Source organism: Oryzias latipes, chromosome 18 (assembly GCF_002234675.1).
Source record: "Oryzias latipes chromosome 18, ASM223467v1".
NCBI lineage: Eukaryota > Metazoa > Chordata > Actinopteri > Beloniformes > Adrianichthyidae > Oryzias > Oryzias latipes.
The window spans coordinates 22,093,630-22,112,399 of NC_019876.2; the positions used below are offsets into that span (position 1 = coordinate 22,093,630).

Sequence of the window (18,770 nt, forward strand, 5' to 3'; positions counted from 1 at the left end):
GATTCAAACCAGGGCCTTTTTGCTGTGAGGCCAGAGTGCTAACCCCTGCATCAATGAGCAGTTCTTTCTAAAGTACAGTGAATGGAAAACACAATTCATGTTATTAAAATAAATGAACAGAATTTCTTCTAGAAAGAAAGGCTCAGAAGGTCAGTCGTTCCGTAACTTTCACTTTCATCAGAGTTGGAGCATGTCTCTTTGACTTAAACCTTCTGTGAAGAACCAAACAGGAGAGCAAGCCCTCCCTCAAATGAAAAAGACCAAAATCTAATATAATAAATTAGTTGTGAATCTGACCGACTGATTTGTTTTGTCTCCCTTACATAAACATTCATTTTTTAGACAAAATATTTTCTGTTTCTTAGTCTCAGACTTGAAACTACGACTACAAATGTAAAAGGATCCAACTAAGACATCTGACTTCCAGCAAAAAACCACACTGTGAAACAAAATATTCAAACTCCGCCCCTAAAATCCTGATGGACAGGAGGAGTGCTTTAAAGTGAGTCATTCCAAAGGTTCATCTGCAAATAAACAGAAGCGTTGTTCTCAGGGAACCAGAATTCAGGAGAACTTTCATCCCAAACAAACTAAAAGGACCAGAAACTTGGATGAGGAAATCCGATCTGGACCAGACCAGAATCTCTTCTGAGTTAGACCAGGACCAAACTTATAGCAAACCAAAATTAAAGATGGTTCAGACCAGGTCTGAAAATGGTTCAAACTAGTATCAAACCGCAATGAAAACAAACCCAAGATGGATTAGACCAGGACCAAACTAGATCCTAACCTGGATTGGGACTGGAACCAATCCCAAATCAGAATAGAACCAAATAAATATTACAGCAGGACAAAAGATGAATCAGTCCCCGATTTAAATCTGGTTTACACCAGAACCAGAACTGTATCAGACTAAATACAAGCCTATAGGAAAAAGTCCAAAACTAATTCAGATTTACACCCAGGGTGGATAAAGGCAGGATCAAAGCTGCATCAGACCAGAATTACTTTAAGTCCAGGCCGGAACAGAAGCCGATTTAAAAAAGAAGAACCAAACCAAGATCAAGGTAAATTTCAAAGCTTGCTCAGAACAGTACCTACAATAATCCAGCTAGTTCCAAAACCAGATTGGATCAGCACTGAAGCTCCATTGGACCAGGACTAAACCCATACCAAACCAGAATTAGACCAGGTTCAGACCAGGACCTAAATTGTATTAGACCAGCATTAAACTTGGTTCAGACCAGAACCAAATCTGGACTAGACCAAAGCCGAAATATTGCAGGAGCAAACCGTAATCTAACTTGTTTTAAACCTGGATTGGACCAGGACCAAAGACGTATTAGACCAGAGCCAAACCTGAATTAGACCAGAACCAAACCCAAATCTGCTTAGCCCCATAGCATATCATTATTTTCTTTCCAAGTGGTGCTTTCATTCACAGCACTTTTGACCCAATGTAGTGGAACAATGTTAATAGCAGCTGGTATAAAAGAAGAATTTCATCAAAATGTTTCATTTATTCACAAAAACATGAGTATTTGTAGAGAAAACATTGTTTTTTAGATAACATCATTCCTGAGTCCTCTGTGTTGACGTTTTACATTCGAAAATGCTGTGGCAAACACAGCACGGAGGCCCTCAGATCATTGTTTGGCCCGGGCATTTTGCCCATGTTCTCCCACCTCTGTGTGTGGGGGTCGTAGCGATGGACGATGGTGGTGTCACTGAAGTCCTCCTGACTGTATCCGCCCAGTATGTAAAACTTTCCCTCCAAAACTGCACTGCCTGCTCCCACGTGCGGCACCGGTAGAGAGCAGAAGGCTGTCCAGGAGTCAGCTGCGGGACTGTACACTTCACACGTCAGCAGATCTGTTGTAGTCGTGCTGTCATGCGAGCTGATTCCACCGGCTACGTACAGACGTTCCCCCAGGACCTCCATGCAGTGGTGAGCGCGAGGTTGGGTCAGGTTAGCCAGAGGTGAGCTTCCTGTCTGTGGGTGGTACACAAATGTGGAGGCGAGGCACAGGGATTCGTTGTTTCTCCCGCCTGTGACGATGATCTGATCTTGGCAAACTCGTGCTACATGACCGCTCAGAGGCAGATCCAAGGGCCGGCTGAGGCTGAGGAGACACAAGGATGTTTAGATTTGTGATAAATGGACTTCAATCTCGTACTATGTACAATGACAATAAAGCAAATCTATCTATCTATCTATCTATCTATCTATCTATCTATCTATCTATCTATCTATCTATCTATCTATCTATCTATCTATCTATCTATCTATCTATCTATCTATCTATCTATCTATCTATCTATCTATCTATCTATCTATCTATCTATCTATCTATCTATCTATCTATCTATCTATCTATCTATCTATCTATCTATCTATCTATCTATCTATCTATTTGAAAATGTTGTTGTGACCCTGAAATGCCAAATGTCTCAAGCTTTCAGTTATTTTGTTATTCTCAAGTGTCAAAATTTCGGTGTGCTTTGACATTACCAAAGCAGATGTTTGCCATGTTGGAGACAGTCATCCACTGTTGCACAATATGTTTGGGCTCATAGGTTGTCAAAAATCCAAACTATAACCACTATTGATAAGATGGGAAATTGGCTTTGGTTTTATTGTCTGATAGGAGGATAGAAAAAGAGCAAAGTTTTTTTCTAACTAGAACAGAAAAAATGTACTAAATTTAGGCCAACATTATGAGATGAAACAATAAATTACAGTTTAAGCGTGTCTTATTAAATATGTTTTTTGGGTTTGTATTCGACTTAAAAAGGGCAAGTGTACAGAAATGATGTTTTGTGTTCTGACCTGCTTTGCTAGTTACACTGCAAAGTTTCCACTTTAAACTAAAAATATCAGGAATTAAGAATTTAAGGGTATTTTCTAAGTTGTATAACTATCTTTCTGACAAAAGTAGCTTTGCAAATAGCATTTGCGGTGAAAAGAAATTAGGCTAGCCAAAAGTCCCACTTCCCACGTCCCACAGTTCCTCTTAGTTGTGATGTGGGGCTGAAGTGAGTCTCCGTTTATTTCCCATCATCCTTTTGTTTACGTTCTTTCCCTCGAGCTTACAGCCCCTCAGAACCCCAACTTAACATTAGTGGTGCAATAAAAATGGTGAAAAATATTGGAGCTATCCAGCTGTACAGTTTTGACTCAGATTCCAGCTCAGACAAGGAAAACAAAAACGTACATGGATCTAGTCGTCTACAAGTGGATGCACAGGAATCGAGCAGGGCAGGGAGTTTGTATCTGGCAGATTGTTGTTTGTATGTACCAACTACAAGCTTTGTGAAATGGATTTTTTTGCATCTGCTCCTGATTCACCGCAATTTGGAAGATAAACACAGTTTCAATCCTAATTTTCTTTAAATATGTCCTCATGAGAAAAATACCAAGTAAAAAAGACCAGAAACAGCATTTTTTTTAAAGGAGTGGGCTTTGAGCTACAAGACTTTTTTTCGGGCGGCAGTGGTTCAGTCAGTTGAGCAGGTCGGCCAATGATCGAAGGGTCGGCGCCTCGATCCCCGCTCCCCTCAGTCAAACTGTTGTGTCCTTGGGCAAGGCACTTCACCCTCCCTGCCTTCAGTGTGGCTCCACTGGTGTGTGAATGAACATGAATGTCCTGGTGATGGCCAGAGGAATTAAGCGCATACTGGCCACAACGCCTCTGTCAGTCTGCTCCAGGGCAGCTGTGTCTACATCAGTGGCTTACCATCACCGAGCATGAATGAGGAGTGAATGAATAATACATTGTAAGCGCTTTGAGCGTCTGGAAAAGTTCAGATAAATCCAATCTATTATTTTTTCTACTGAAGTTGGTTGCTCATGGAAACACCTTTTTAACCAAATTTCTGGCTGTGTAGGTATCTGTGATGTTTTTTAAATGATATAGAGTATAATTTTTGTAAAATGTTGATGCCTCCTTTTTTTCAAAAAGACAGAATTCCTTCAAAATGACCTGGTTTTGGGATTTGTGATCTAATACAAACTCTGTTCTTCTGTTTGCTTTTTCTTTATCTCTTGATTTGACCAGTTAGTTTTCAGTTGCAATTTTCCTCCACCTATTGTTACTTGATTGGATTTAGCTTTGGATTTAGGTTTTTATGTAGCTGCCATAAAGCTCAAATTCAAAGATGTTAATGAATGTTAATTTTGATAGTCTTGTTTGGGTTGCTTTATTTGGCTTCTTTTAAGATATAAAATGGACTTTGACAGAAAAATATTCCTAAAAAAATAATGATCCTAAAAAGAACAAGGGTTATTCACAGTGTCACTGTAGGGCTGTGCTGACTGTCACAGGGAGTTGATTACTTGCTTCACCTGAATCTAAGGGTAGCCCGTTACGTTTATATAACATACATATTGTGCATTTTCTGGTACAAGTAGTGGTACAAATTTGCTTTTTTTTTGCTTTTTTTTTTTTTTACAGGGGTCCATCCGCTACAATTCTGCCAACCTTGGTGCTTGTACCAAGTGGGTCCTCCTAGATAGACTCCGCCCTTTTATGGTGCACTTTTCGCAGTCTTGCTGTTTTGACAATGTCTGCCTCCAAAAGGGCCATGATTATGATAATGCCATAAATGATACTTGCATAATTGTTATTTTACAAATAAAATAAAGGACATTTTCATAAAAAAGCTATGCAATAAAGTTTAAACTTAAAGAAAACTAATGACATCTTTTGTTTAAAGCAATGTGTTTAGATTACCTCCAGGAGTTTGTGGTTGGACAGTAACACTCAACACTGTCCATGTGATAAAGCTCACAATGACCGCCGATGGCGTACATTTTTTCATCCAGAACCACCACGGAGAATGAGCATCTTCTCTCCTGCATCTCCCGAATGCACTGCCAGACATTTTGCAGCGGATCATACCTGCAGAAGCAGTTTTACGAGATGAAACAACGTTTCAAAAATGATGAGAATTTCACTCTATGAGCAGGTTTCTTTATTTTTCACCTGTAAACAGAGTTCAAGGTGTCACCAGTGCCATAGTACTTCTTGCCTCCGAAAACATACAGTAGTCCGTGAAGCACAGCCACCTCATGACCAAACCTGGCTGTCTCTGGCATCTCTCCCAGATGTCTCCACTCCATGGCTTTCTTCACTCCTGTGTGGTTCCTCAGTGAATTTCCAAACCACAGTTGTCTGCTGATGCTGCGGCTCGCCATGTCTGGAGAGATGTGGTCACCTCCTATCAGAACCACACTCTCTTTAGGCAGATAGATGCGGCACTGGTTCTGCAGAGGCGTATTGTTGGAGCAGAAGTCTTCATAGATTGCTTCATACAGCTCAGTCAAGTTGTGATCGGACCACAAGTTCTGATAGCGGACCTCTTTGAACTCCTTGAATGTCATCAGGGGGAAGTTGACAGTTTTCATGAGCTCCTTTGCCAGTCTGAGCCTTTTCCTGGGCTGCGCGAGGATCCACGTGACCACTGCTTCGAACACGACGAGCTCAGATGGCACACAGAGGGACAGACTGTTCAGGTACCCCAGGAGCTGCCTGGCTGGCAAGTCCTTGAATTTTGATGTGCACGCTACCTTTTGAAATTGCCTCAACACGAAATCGTCAGCAATTTCAAGGAGATCAGGGATTTGGTAAGCTTGAGCAAAGGACACCACATCCAGGCAGGTGTCAGGGTTTAGCTCCTGTTGCAGGAAGATGAAACACAAGGCCAGGGCAGGCTGGTACTGGAGCTGCAGAGATGTGCTGGTGATCTCAAAGACACAACTCCAGCTGAGAGAGAGAACCCCGGTGTAGGAGCTGCCGATGATGAGCTCCAGCTCTGTCTCCGAGAGGTAGGGGAGCTTCACACACGGCTGATGGGACTCCTTCATGTCCAGGGTGAACATCCCACGGAAGAAGTCACTGTTCGCAGCCAACATGACTCTGTGGACTGAACAAAGGAAACAAGTGACAGGACCCCCTTTGGGACTCAAAGAAGATAAAGCCTCTCATGAAAGAACCAAAGGTCATGTAGACCAGGGCTGGTCCTGATTCCTGCCTGTTTTTCCAGATCTCCAAGCCCTGCTATCTGCTGATTAGTTCAGTCAAATGTCTCCAGATACCCCCCCCCCCCCCCCCCCCCCGACTTGTTCTGTCCAACAACTGAGCAAGCAGATGAGTGCTGAAGGCCTTTTGTGTTGGACAGGTTTTACTATCACAAAAAGAGGTTATGAATCTTCGGATAACCAGGGTGTAAATTTGTATGAACCCCTTCTGTTTTTTCCCCATTATCTTTTATTCATTTGTTACATTTTGTGTTTTAAGTATATATACATATTCTTTGTATTAAGGGGAAAGAAAAGGGGGGAAGTGTGTGTGTGTGTGTGTGTGTGGGGGGGGGGGGGGGATAGAAGAAAAATACATAAAGAGGGAGGGGGAGAAAGTGAGGGGATCCAAGTGCTGAGTTGCTAATGAGAATAGGTTATTATTTTAACCCTTGTGCTATCTTAGATGACCCCACCCTTACACTGACATGTTCTCCCTACCATGACAAAGGTGGATAAAGGTGGAAAGATTTCATGTAATCCATGGACACCAGTGAAGATCACAAGTCATTGAAGAAAGAAGGTTCAGCGCACTGTCTAGTGGGTCTAGATGACCCAACTCCCAATTTTGAAGTGCCTAGGATTGCACAAGGGTTAAGCTGTGAAACATTTATGCTAGATCTTCAGAAAATTATATAAAAGTTAAAAATTAAATATTACATCCAAACGTGAAATTCTGACACAAAGAAGATATCCGTCCAGCGACACACTGTGGGTTAGGAGGAGGAATAAAGCAGACAGGGAGCAGTGTGACAGTGTGCAGGTGCACGTGGGGTTGGAGATACATGCACGCTGCCGAAGTGAACCATGTGATCGTTAGGGAAACCAAATCCTCCCCAGCCCGACCAGGCAGACCAGGAGAAAGGGGGAGACCCCCGGACCAGGAGCGTCCCCAGCGACGGGACCCACACATTCCGAGCGGGGTGGTGGGGGGGGGGGGGGGGTGGACCGCCCACTCACTGGACACCAAGACGCGGGCCAAGGACAAAGCCAGGGCCCAGAAGGCCCAGGAGCACCCCACCACCCAGCCGGAGCCTCATCATGCAAACTGTAGTGACTGAGTGTAATGTCACCTATAGGGAATTACTTGCTTCCAGTTCCAACAAATAGAAGTCAGTTCAGGTGCCATTTTTTCGCCATATGGACTCTGCCAACATCAGTAAACTATGATTGGTGAGGCGGTCTAAGTCAGGGGTGTCAAACTCCAAGCCTTGAGGGCTGGTGTCCTATATGTTTTCCAACCAACCTACCATTAAAGTTCCATATTAGCTAAATACACCTGATTCAGGTAATCAGCAGCAGATAACCTCTGGTCTAAGTCAATATTTCTATGGCAACCACTCTCGCTAGTCAGGAGTGAGCTTGTTGGAAGTAAACACCCCTACCACTGGGAAGCGGCTCGGTAAAATATGATGATTAAACATTTCCAAAGTTGGATGTAGGATCAGCGGGCACCACATGCTTTTATTGAGGCATCTGATCGGTCCGTTTACAACTCGGGTTTGGATTAACAAGAAAATGTTAAAAAAGGTATCAGAGTAAGAATGTTCATTCTGACCAACACAATTACTGAGTTATAGCTCATGGGATTTGGACTTCTTGGAGCCAGGGGGTACTTCCTCTGTGGAATGCGAGGGGGGAGGGATCAAACTGTCCAGTCAAATGTCATACCCAAAGCCTACCCTTCAAACAAAAAAGTCCTCTTTTTAAAATGACCAAATTCTAGTTCTGCAGCTGTTCATTTTTGGATGGATTCCTTACCCTGTAGTGACCCACCACGAGCTTCCAGCGTCACATCGCAGCCAACGCCTTCCTCCCACAGCAGTTCAATCGACTCAAGGTTCATCACCAATTGCTGTGCAGCAGAGAGACTGCCATCTTTCTGGTTTCCATCTGTTTTCCTGGACAGCTGTTCTTCTTTGACGCAAAGATCCAACATCCAACCCGCACCAAGTGCTAGAGCCGCAGCCTTTATCTGCTCCAGGTTCTGCTTGTTCAAGAGGGGTGTGTGTCCGGTGTAAGCAAAGTCCACAACTGCCTGCAAGCCGACATGATCCACCTCTGGACCAAGAGCCACTGACCACTTATAATCTTCATCATTCACCTCAACCTCTCTACATCTGATGGATATTTCATCGTTTCTTCTGTTCAGTTGTCTCCAGATTAGGGAGCTGACCGCCGCCAGGACAATAGAGTGCACTTGGAGGCTCCACCCATCTGCTGTGTGCAAACTCAGGTCTGTGAGAATGGAGGCATCTCTGAACTCCTTCAAGGTGAGGAACATCTTTGTGGAGTGATCCTCTTTGGAGTAAGTTTTTTCTTCTTCTTCATCTTCTTCACCATCACTTTCCTCCTCTTCCTCTTGATTACCGTCAAAGTCCTCTGGAGATGTCCAAGATCCAGCGAGCGACTCTTCATCCTCTGCCACCTTTTCACTTTGCTCTTCTCCTTCATAGCTGTCCTCAGCTGTCAAGCCTTCAAAGTTTTCATTTGTGCACAGACCTTTACCCTCATCTTCATTCTCACTTTCTTCTTCCTGATCTTTACTCTTAAATGACTTCATAGAACGTTCATCCTCCTCTTTGTAACTTACATCTTCTTTTTCTTTATTGTCCTGGTTTTGCCAAAAGTCGTAACCCTGAAATCCTCTTCCTTCCGATTCCTCTAGACAATACAAACTATTTTGTTCACATTCTTGCTGATAGACTTCCTGGTTACCTTCCTCTTTCTGGAGCAGCTCTTCTCTTGGATCTTCATCTTCTTCATCTTTCTTTCTGTCACCCATTCCTTTATCTTCTTCCTCTATCTCCACCTTTTCTTGAAGTTGAAGTATTCTCCTGACTTCATTTTTCAAGTCTTCCTTCCATCTCTGCATGCAGTTATCCTCTTCCTCGCTCTCCACCTTTTCTTCAAGTTGAAGTTTTCTTCTGACTTCATTTTTCAAATCTTCTTTCCACTTTTGCAGGCACTTGTCCTCTTTTCCTGAATCTTCATCCTCTTCTTCATCTACGGTTGTTGCTTCTTGCTCTCTTTGAAACTTCCATTCATCTCCTTCCTCTCCTATATCCTCGTCTTCACCACTAGAATCCTCACCTTCCTCCCCCAGGTCCTCTTCTTCCTCCGCGCAGCTGTTAACCCTTTCCATCCATGGATTACTGCTTTCCCCCACCTCTGTCCTCCATTCTTGCCACTTTTTCTGGGGGCATGGATGAGCCACTGCCATTCTCTGCCCTTATGTCTAACCTTGATCTCCACGAGCAGCAGCTGCAAGCATGCAGACGTCCTACTCCTGCAGGGAGAGTGAGGAGCTCATGCTGCTGGTATTGTTGCAGACACGTCTTCTTCATCTCCTTTCCACGGATGTGTTTGGCCATTTCATGCCACTCCCTCTTCCTGCAGGTAAACACTTTTCCACATGTAACCAAACAAGCTGCTGTATGTGGTGTAATATCAGTGGATGAAATTCTAGAGGTGTTGAGCAGAGATTTGACAAAAATTCATGGGGGGCTAAAGCTCCACGTTTGCTCATGTTTTACGTGACTATGATGGAGCGTATGTCCTTTCCCTAAATTGTCTTGCTTTCTCCTAAAATAAGGAGAAATAACACGCAACAGCTTTTAAATTCTGCCAAATAATGCAAGAGATGAGGCACTGATCTAAACCAGGAGGCAGCTGGATTTCTGCCCAGAGTGGTCTGTGAGCTGCGGCATCCCAAGGAGGCTTGGCAGGCGGCTTTATTCACAGGCATATGACTTGAGGATCAAAAATAAATGGCGGGAGATTGTGAGATCATGTTGCTCCTCCACGTCCAAACACAGAGGGGGTATTTGGGTCAGGAATCAGCAGACCGGAGGGAAATCGGGAGGCTGGGATCACAGAAGAACACAACACCTATCAGCTTTTGTAGTGACAGAGACAGGAAACAGCTGGGTTAAGCTGCAACCTTGACTGGAAAAATAGCATTGCAGGTGTAGAGCTGCAGTAAATGGATCTTGCCCCTCCTTTGTGTTGGCACGCTGCTGGGAAAAGGAGCTGGATTTGATTACTGAAGCTGTTCGCAAATTCCCTTCCTGCCGATGCTTCTGGAAGAGAGTTTACCAACAGTATATCAAAAGTTGTGACATTTCTTTGCACAATCAAGATAATGTTCAAACACTAGATAGATCACATAAAAACACAAATTATGGATGCAAATATTATTTATGTTTGGACTAACTTTTGCATCTGGAAACATAAACATGAAGAGGAGGTGTCAGTGAGAGGTGTTGTGGTTTGTGTCTAGTAATCTGACCCTGGATTATGGTCTTCTCTAGAGTTCATGACATTTGCAAGACATTCCTTTAAACTTTATCTGAAATTACAAAAATTGCGCAAGCTAGAAAACAAACATTTTGGCAGGAAATGTGCTGCAAATGCACTGAACAGCAAGTTAAAAAAAATACACTAACAGCAGAAACTGCTGGAAAGCTACAGAAGTTGACCTTTGATTTGGATTCAAATTGCATTGGTTTAGAGTGGGCAGTGAAGGGAAAAGTCAGAAATGTTTTCTTTTTTTTCTTTTCCACGACTGGTTTGTTAAGGCTTTGTGGTTTCCTGCCCTCAGAACTGTTGTATTTACATGAACTCGGAGAACGTTGGATCACATGATCAAAGCAGAGAAGTTTAGGAAAGGCCTATGTTTTGGTCCAAAGGTTTTGGTCTATCCTGTGTAAAAATATATTCTTCAATGTTTTCGCTGTTAAAGGTGATGCTAAATGACGTGGAGTCTTGAATTGTATGGTACATTGCAAATTAGCGACATATGGCATGTAGGGGTTAATCTATTGTCAGAGTGGCTAATTAAAATAGGTTTAAAACACATATCGTTATCTTCTGCTGAACAACAGAGTCTACTTGCAGTTCAGAAGCAAAGCTTTTAAAAAGCTGTGACTCTACACTAATGTTGTAATGTTTTTATTTGATAAAGGAGAAAAAAGGTGAAGGCACACTAAAAACCGACAATGGTAGAAAATGCCATGTTGGACTTTGCTTTCATGCCTTTTTGCATAAAGTAAATCTGCTGCAGCAAGAGGATCTTTAGTTGACACAGGAAGTATTTTATTTTGAAAGGAACTTTTATGTGCTGCTGTCAAAATTAAATGAAGTTACTTCTAGAAAAATTCCACTGTATCATAGTTCAGCTATTTTAAAAGTTTAAAATGTATGCCGGTATTTAAAAAAATTAGATTAATGGCCACAAAAACATGTATTTTTTTTTTTTTAAATGATCAAGTGGAATTTTTGAGGCTCTCGCTGGCTTTTTCGTCAGTAAAATACTGTCTCTTTTAGCATTTAAGGTTGCAGACCCCTGCTCTGGACTTGCCGTATGAAGCTACCATCCATCCACCATCGTTGGGACAGCAGTCTCAGGAACCATGCCAGCCAGCAGACAGATACAATCTCTCTGGCATTTCCTGGGACTGTCTTCAGGACCCCTTAAAGTTTGGACTAGCTAGTGACGCCTCAACATTGAGATATCTGATTTTTATAGTCTCTCACCAAACTGCTCAGCTGGCTCCACCCAAAGGAGGAGCAGAAGATCTACAAGATCCTGCTGGATTTAGGATAAAATCTAAATATATTTAAAAAAAAACTAAAAGATTCCTGGCATTGTGTTGTCAAAGTCCCACTCTGATCATGCTTTGATGTGTTTTAAAAGTGTTCCCAATGGTATTTTAATTCATGCGCAGTACTGTTTGCGCCCCCCCCCCCCCACTTCCCATCTCTGCTGCTGATATACTATCTTTTTTAAAGCCTTTTTTTCTTCTGCTCCTGATTGACATTGATATGAATAAAGAAATACTCAGAAGTACAATTTTGAGCTTCATTTGTCTAAAATCTGTCCTCCATCATCAGAAAAATGCCACGACAACACGTTAAAAATACAATTTTCATCGGAGTGTGTCCAAAAACACCATGTGGTTGCCCTGCAAAGCAAAAAGTTTTGTTTACTTTTTATTTATTTGTTAAAATACAATCTAGTTTCATTTTGAACTTCTATTGCCTTTACCAAGAGCTGAACACATAAACACCTAAAACTATGTAAAAGATTTAAAGAAAAAAGCGAAAAAAGGGGAAACATCACAGTACAGCATGATCATCCATGACAAACAGGACACAGAGACACCAGGAGGTTCAGGATGGCTGATTGTCAGGCTCACTCTCCCTAAACGGTCAAAACACAAACACGTGTAACATTCCTCACGGCTCAGCTTCATGGCGGTGCTTTTACAAACTTACAGTAATTTCCACAAAAGCTTGTTTTGTTCTGAGGTCAGTTCATTGTGACATAAAGGCGCCAAAGCGCCTCCAGGAAGAAAGGGTGAAAAAGTAGTCTGCCACAGGAAAATAACCCTGGTAATTCTGCAGACCACATGACAGGAGCTGTATCCGATGGAGGCTGCTATTGCTTTTCAGTTTGGGTCCAACTCTGTTTTAGAGCAACAAGTCCCTGCATCAACGAAGAAAGTGTCACAGGGAAGGAGGGGTGGGGGGCAAATGGCAGGAAGCGGCGTTCTTTAACCACAGTCGGGAAGCTGCAGAAGGAACTGGGTTTGCATAGAGCAGCGATATCATTTTCCCATTTCAACAATTCCTCTGAAACCCCTCATCTGGCATAGTTGGAAGGCTTTTGAAATCCCTCACATCCCTTCAGTCCAATTTAACAAATACATCAGGTGTTTTCAAAAGAGAAATGTGACACTTTCATTCACCAAAGGAGCTAATTGGTTGAATGCTGTAAAGCATTCAACCCTTTGTTTTCCTCTTCTGCTATCTTCCGCCGTTTTTCGGCACTTAACTCCTTCTACAATTTTTAACCGATTGTAACCATTCAACTTTTAAAATGTTCAGCTCTTTCAGCTAATTACTGCTATGACTTTTGGTACTTCTAATCCTTGTACTTTTTAAGATATTCCAGGTTTTCCGGGAATTTTTGCTCCATTGAAATACATGGAGAATTTTTCGTGCAGAAGTTCAGTTATACTCCTTCTACAATTTTTCACCTATTTTAACCGTTCGACTATGAAAATGTTCAGCTCTTTCATTTTATTCTAGCTATGGCATTTTGTTCTTCAAATCCTTGAACTTTTCCAGATATTCCCAGATATTCCCGGATTTTCCAATTATTTTGCTCCATTGACAATACCTTTGCTTCTTTAAACCATTGTAACGTCAACATGCTTTCAGGTAGAGACACCGTTCAAACATTTAAATGTTCAAAAGGCTTTGGACTTCAACATAAGGCTCAAAATTATTATGGGATGGCAACACCACCTACAGTTTGGCGGCCATTTTGTGCCAAAATGTGAGGCAATTTTAAACTTCTTCAAACTTTCACCTATTTTTACCATTCTACTATTACAATGTTCAACCCTTTCAGCTCATTCCTTTCAGCTATGACATTTTGTCCTTCAAATCCTTGAACTTTTCCAGATATTCCCGGATATTCCCAGATTTTCCAATGTTTTTGCTCCATTGGCCACACCTTTGCTTCTTTAAACAATTGTAACTTTAACATTCTTTTGGCTAGAGACACAGTTCAAATATTGAAATGTTCACAAGGTTTTGGACCTCAACATAAGGTTCAAAATTATTATGGGATGGCAACACAACCTACTGTTTGGTGGGCATTTTTTGACAAAATCTGAAGAAAATATTGCAATAAACGTCATCCATGGCTGGAACTGAACATATTGAAATTCACTGGATCTGGACATATAAGGAATGTGGGCGTGGTTAGCAAACAAAGCTCGTTGCTAAGGACGTCCAAAAGTTTACTTTTTCCGATTCATCTGAAACCGACGTTGATTTGTTCCTCATCTCCAGGCGACCCAAACATAAAATGGTTGCTATGGAGATAAAATCAATACAAAAGCTGCCATTTTGAAAAGACTGGATTTTCTATCAACTTAGACATGTAGCTTTTATCAATATGATACTCTCAAACAATGTGTTTTTTTGAGTCAGTTGATGATGCTGATTCCAATGCTAGCACTTTTGGCCATTTTAGCAACATCTTCAAATTTTCAACAGTTCAGCCATTTTTTCAACAATTTCAGCTTTCATGCTTAACTCCTACAAATTTTGACCTATTTTAGCCATTCTACTATTACAATGTTCAACTTTTTTAGCTTATTCCTGCTATGACTTTTTTCTCAAATCTTTGAACTTTTAAATATATTCGAGGATTTTTGCTTCATTAAAATACATGGGAAATCTTATAGCTTAACTTCTTATACAGTTTTTTACCCACTTTGACCATTCTACGTTTAAAATGTTGAGCTCTTCCAGCTCTGTTCAGCCATTTCTTTAGCATATTCAGCTTTCATTCAGCAATACAGCATTCAACCCTGCATTTTCTTCTGGAAATGCAGCCCCTTCTAGTTTCAAATGTGATGCTGCTGCAGGTCTCAAGCCACATTCACAGAGGGAATGTGACGTGCGTTCAAGACGAGCAGGGAGGAGTTTCCTCCTCTTTTTCTACTGTTTACTAGCGCATGTCCACCACCTACTGTTGGGAGAGGCTTGGGGCGAAATTTCAAAGCGGTAAAATTCTTGTGATTCTTGCTCCAGGCTCTTTCTTTTACAGGTCCATTTGGATAAATGAAAGACTTGGTGTCATAGAATTCCAGCCGGTCCCAAACCGCAATTAATAATTTCTCCATGAACAATTTTTAAAATGGTTGAAATACAAGAAACCTCATCCATACGTCACTGTCTAATCTGAGTCCCTGATTGGACAAAGTTGACCCTGGTTTACCTTTCAATGCGCGTTCAATGGCCGCGCTCTGTAGGTAGAGCCCAAAAACTAGCTTAAAAACGTGAGTAGCTACATGAGAACGCGAGTGCTTTGAACGTAGAAGCCCGAAATGCGCGTTTACGCTCGTTTACAAAGATTTCTCATTGAAAGTAGCCGCATGAACGCCCGTTGTTTAGGGCAGTGTGAACATAGCTTCAGAGTAGTTGGACAGGGACGTACGTGGTCACCATGGTTACCATGATAGGTAAAACTTCACAGCTGCAAGGCTTCTGATTGGATGAGGGGCGTCCTGAGTTTGCCAGAGCGATGGATCTTGTAGGACTGTCTTGAGGTTCAATTTCTACACATCCATCAAATGAAAGAGACTTGTTAAAATCCTCTATTCTGTTTGTTCTTGTGGTCTTTCAGAAGCTATTTGACATGATCCCTTATACCCCAGAGATCTCCATGAGCACTGGAGACAGGGGCCACTGCTGGGGTCTCTTTGATCACAGGAGCTTCATCACATGACTGGTAGTCGGGCTCATTCCTTAGATGCAGATGATGAGGTCCTCCTTGCTGCAGGGTTGCAGCTTTAGGTTGGATCATTTAGTGGATGAAGTGGGACGTTTCTCCGTCTGGACGTTTTTTATCCATGCTCTGTTGGGAATAAACTGTTACCTTCTGGGATCTGAACCTTTTACTCTTTTTTTTGGTTCAAACTTAAAAACACATTTTGGGTTGTAAAGTGAAAATCTTTTGCCCGTTGATTCCCTTGAGGTTCTTTAGACTAGGAAGCAAAGCACAGATGTGTTTTTAGCCTGGAGACCTCAGGTGAGACAGGAGTTCCTCCTGCTGATGCTGAGAACAGCTGGAAATGTCTGAGAAAGTGCGGTGTGGAGAACTTTAAACCCAAACTGTGTTTGACATCTTTCCTAAAAAGCAATATTAGTTACTAATTTTAACCAAATCCTTTGTAATGCTGTTGTTTTCCCTTTAAGGCTAAAGAGGCGCATCTGGTTCTCCGTCCAGGTTCCACAGCAGCGTCTGAGACGAGACGACCGGAGCGTGGGGTCACGCCCTGGCCCACGGCAGGAGGAAGGACACGATGACGATGAGGACGGAGAGGGACAGCGGCAGCAGGAGGAGGAGGATGAGGGGAGCAGAGAGGGCTGGCGGCCACAGACGCTTCAGTTTGGAGCTTCGACTTTCTTCCTCGCGATTCTTCTGACCGTCAACATTCGGGTGGCTGATGACCAGTGGCCTGACCTGTGACACGCTCTCCTGAAAGACAGATGAGGAGTCAGTTACAGGTCTATTTTATAGGTCCACAACCTCCGGGCCGTGGGCCGGCACCGGTCCGACGGTCACTTGGTACCGGTAAACTCCTTTATGTTGTCAGATGTTTCCACAATTCTGGTATTAAACGTTCAGCTCCTGGTTCTTAGTTATTATTTTTCATTGTTTCATTTTTCTTTCAACATTTTTTTCATTCATATTTTTTTAAATACTACTCTCATTGAAAAGGAAAGGGAACATTTGAGGTTTTTCACGACTTTGTTCTCTTAAGAACTTGAGCAAAGATATACACTTTCAGTAATTCCACAGACATCAGGCTCTTTCTGCTAAATTCAGTTTTTCCATCATTTGAACTTCAGATCAGTGCAGATCAATGATAAGGAACATTTATTTTATTTTTTTGTGATTTGTTGTGAAATCTTTAGCTTTGAATCTCTCTAAAATGATCCTCTGCCTGTCATGACTTTGCAGTTTTCCTCTGCTGCCCTCTTCTGTCTGTTCTTTCCTGCTGCAGTTCTGGATGTTCTCCGGTTTCGCGCAGGTGCTTTGGATCCTGATGCACCTGCAACCCATCACCTCACCATGACACTACCACCACAACCTGCGTGTCTGAAGCATAAACTGCTTTGAATCTCTCTAAAATGATCCTCTGCCTGTCATGACTTTGCAGTTTTCCTCTGCTGCCCTCTTCTGTCTGTTCTTTCCTGCTGCAGTTCTGGATGTTCTCCGGTTTCGCGCAGGTGCTTTGGATCCTGATGCACCTGCAACCCATCACCTAACCATGACACTACCACCACAACCTGCGTGTCTGAAGCATAAACTGCTGCTTTTAAAGCTCTGACCCAGTTCAGGCTTTGACTTGCTGCCAAACCTGTTCTTTCGGGGATCTTTCCAATCTTCAGCATCCTTCTGCCTCATCTGAACGACCATGAGCCGTTTTCCAACCGTGACGCTGCAGTTTGACTTGCTGCTTTTGCACTATTATCAGGTTTTTACATCAGTCTCTTAAAAAAGTTCACTTCTGTCAGGCTTATGGAGCAGATGGACAGTTTGATTATGACCAGATTGATCTCTTCAACAGAGTCCTCACAGCTGTGATTGTTATGGTACTCTCTGTCTAAACTACATGTCTGAGGGAGGGCACCACGGCGATCCAACCAGGTTCTGCTCCTTCTATTGAGACTAGAAAACACTTTGATGGCTGCAAGCATCTCATAAATATTTGTTTATTTGGACGTAATTAGAAATACCACACTTTTTAATTAGGAATTGTTACTTTAGTAACTGATTTGCATGAGGTTAAAGAAAAGTTATTAATTTAATGCAATGATACTTTGAGGCACTTTGATTATCTAAAATATAAATCCTTATAATCTTTTAATTATAAAAGAATTTTTAAAAATCCAAGTCTTTTTTTTTTTCAAATAAAAGCTCAACTTTTGAAAAAGTTGCTTTGGAAAACTGTTTTTCTGACCAAAGAAAAATTGGTTTTGTAAAGAAATTTGTAAAAATGAATAACTATGTAATAAAATGCATGCATTTTTTTGAAACACTTTTGTTTTGTTTTTTATTATAATAAACGCATTTGTTAGCCTGCTAATATTTACTGTAAAAGTTTGGTCGACAGTTTCCCTTTTTGGATTAATTGGACTAATATTGTAAAATATAATCTGTGACTAACTACTGACTATGACCAGAAAAGTCCTACATATCTAGTCTCCCTGTGATGTTACTGTTTGGCACAAATCTGCAAAAATTACAAAGTTGACATTTATTGAGGTTTAGGGGATCAATGGCTACACTATCCTTTTACAACAGTTATTCAAACTGACTTGAATTTTTAAAAAGTGAAAATAAACAAGTGAGAGGAAAGAAGCGGTTTGACAGGAAGCAGCAAAAACTGAGCCTCAACACTTCAAAGAAGACATAGTGTCCTACAGTGTTTGAAAAAGTAAAGATAGAATAGACCTGCACAAAAAAAAAAATCGCAATTTTACGTTATTAGCGTGCAATACTGGTATCACAAAAAACAATCTCATGGCACTTTCAAGTATTTAACTAATGAAAATAGAGCATTTAACTCATTTGACAATAGATAGACCCCTTCATGTCACTGACCAATCAATGGAGCCCTTTTATGTTAAATGCTAGCCTCCTCTGCAGACGAGGGTCATTTGAAGTTTAATAATATGTTGACTTTTATTTAAAAATACCTGTTGCTGTGAAATTAAAATAATATATTAGTTGTTTGTGTATTGCTATTTGTTCATGTATCACGAATAATATTGTCATTGCAATATTGATCACTAATGTCGCACATCATAAGTTTTCCTCACATTGTGCAGCCCTAAGGTAGACATAAAAAACCCAAATGTATGAGTCTGAATCTGCTGAATATCTGGGATGCGATAATGAAAAAATACTGGTCAGTAATTGTTGGTGAATCACGTGAAGCTTCAGACAACAAACAGCAACAAAGTTATTTTTCAGTACAAATGATTTTAATAAGATTATTTTTATTTTATTGTTGTTTTTACCTCCAGGATGGTCCTGCTGTGAGATCGGTCAGGACTAAGGCGCAGGTTCCAGCGGTGCGACTTGTGGCTCCGCCCA

General features: G+C 41.6%; 1 protein-coding gene across 1 annotated transcript; it reads right to left on the reverse strand.

Annotated features, from left to right (window-relative positions):
* Positions 1 to 1,500: 1,500 nt before the first annotated feature.
* LOC101170795 (kelch-like protein 33) lies at positions 1,501 to 9,327 on the reverse strand. Its single transcript, XM_004079988.4, has 4 exons — positions 7,841 to 9,327; positions 4,986 to 5,925; positions 4,734 to 4,901; positions 1,501 to 2,123 (listed from the first exon to the last, which is right to left on the reverse strand). Exons 1-4 carry the CDS (start codon positions 9,300 to 9,302, stop codon positions 1,601 to 1,603), a joined length of 3,093 nt encoding a protein of 1,030 aa, XP_004080036.2. The 5' UTR covers positions 9,303 to 9,327; the 3' UTR covers positions 1,501 to 1,600.
* Between the last annotated feature and the right edge of the window lie 9,443 nt (positions 9,328 to 18,770).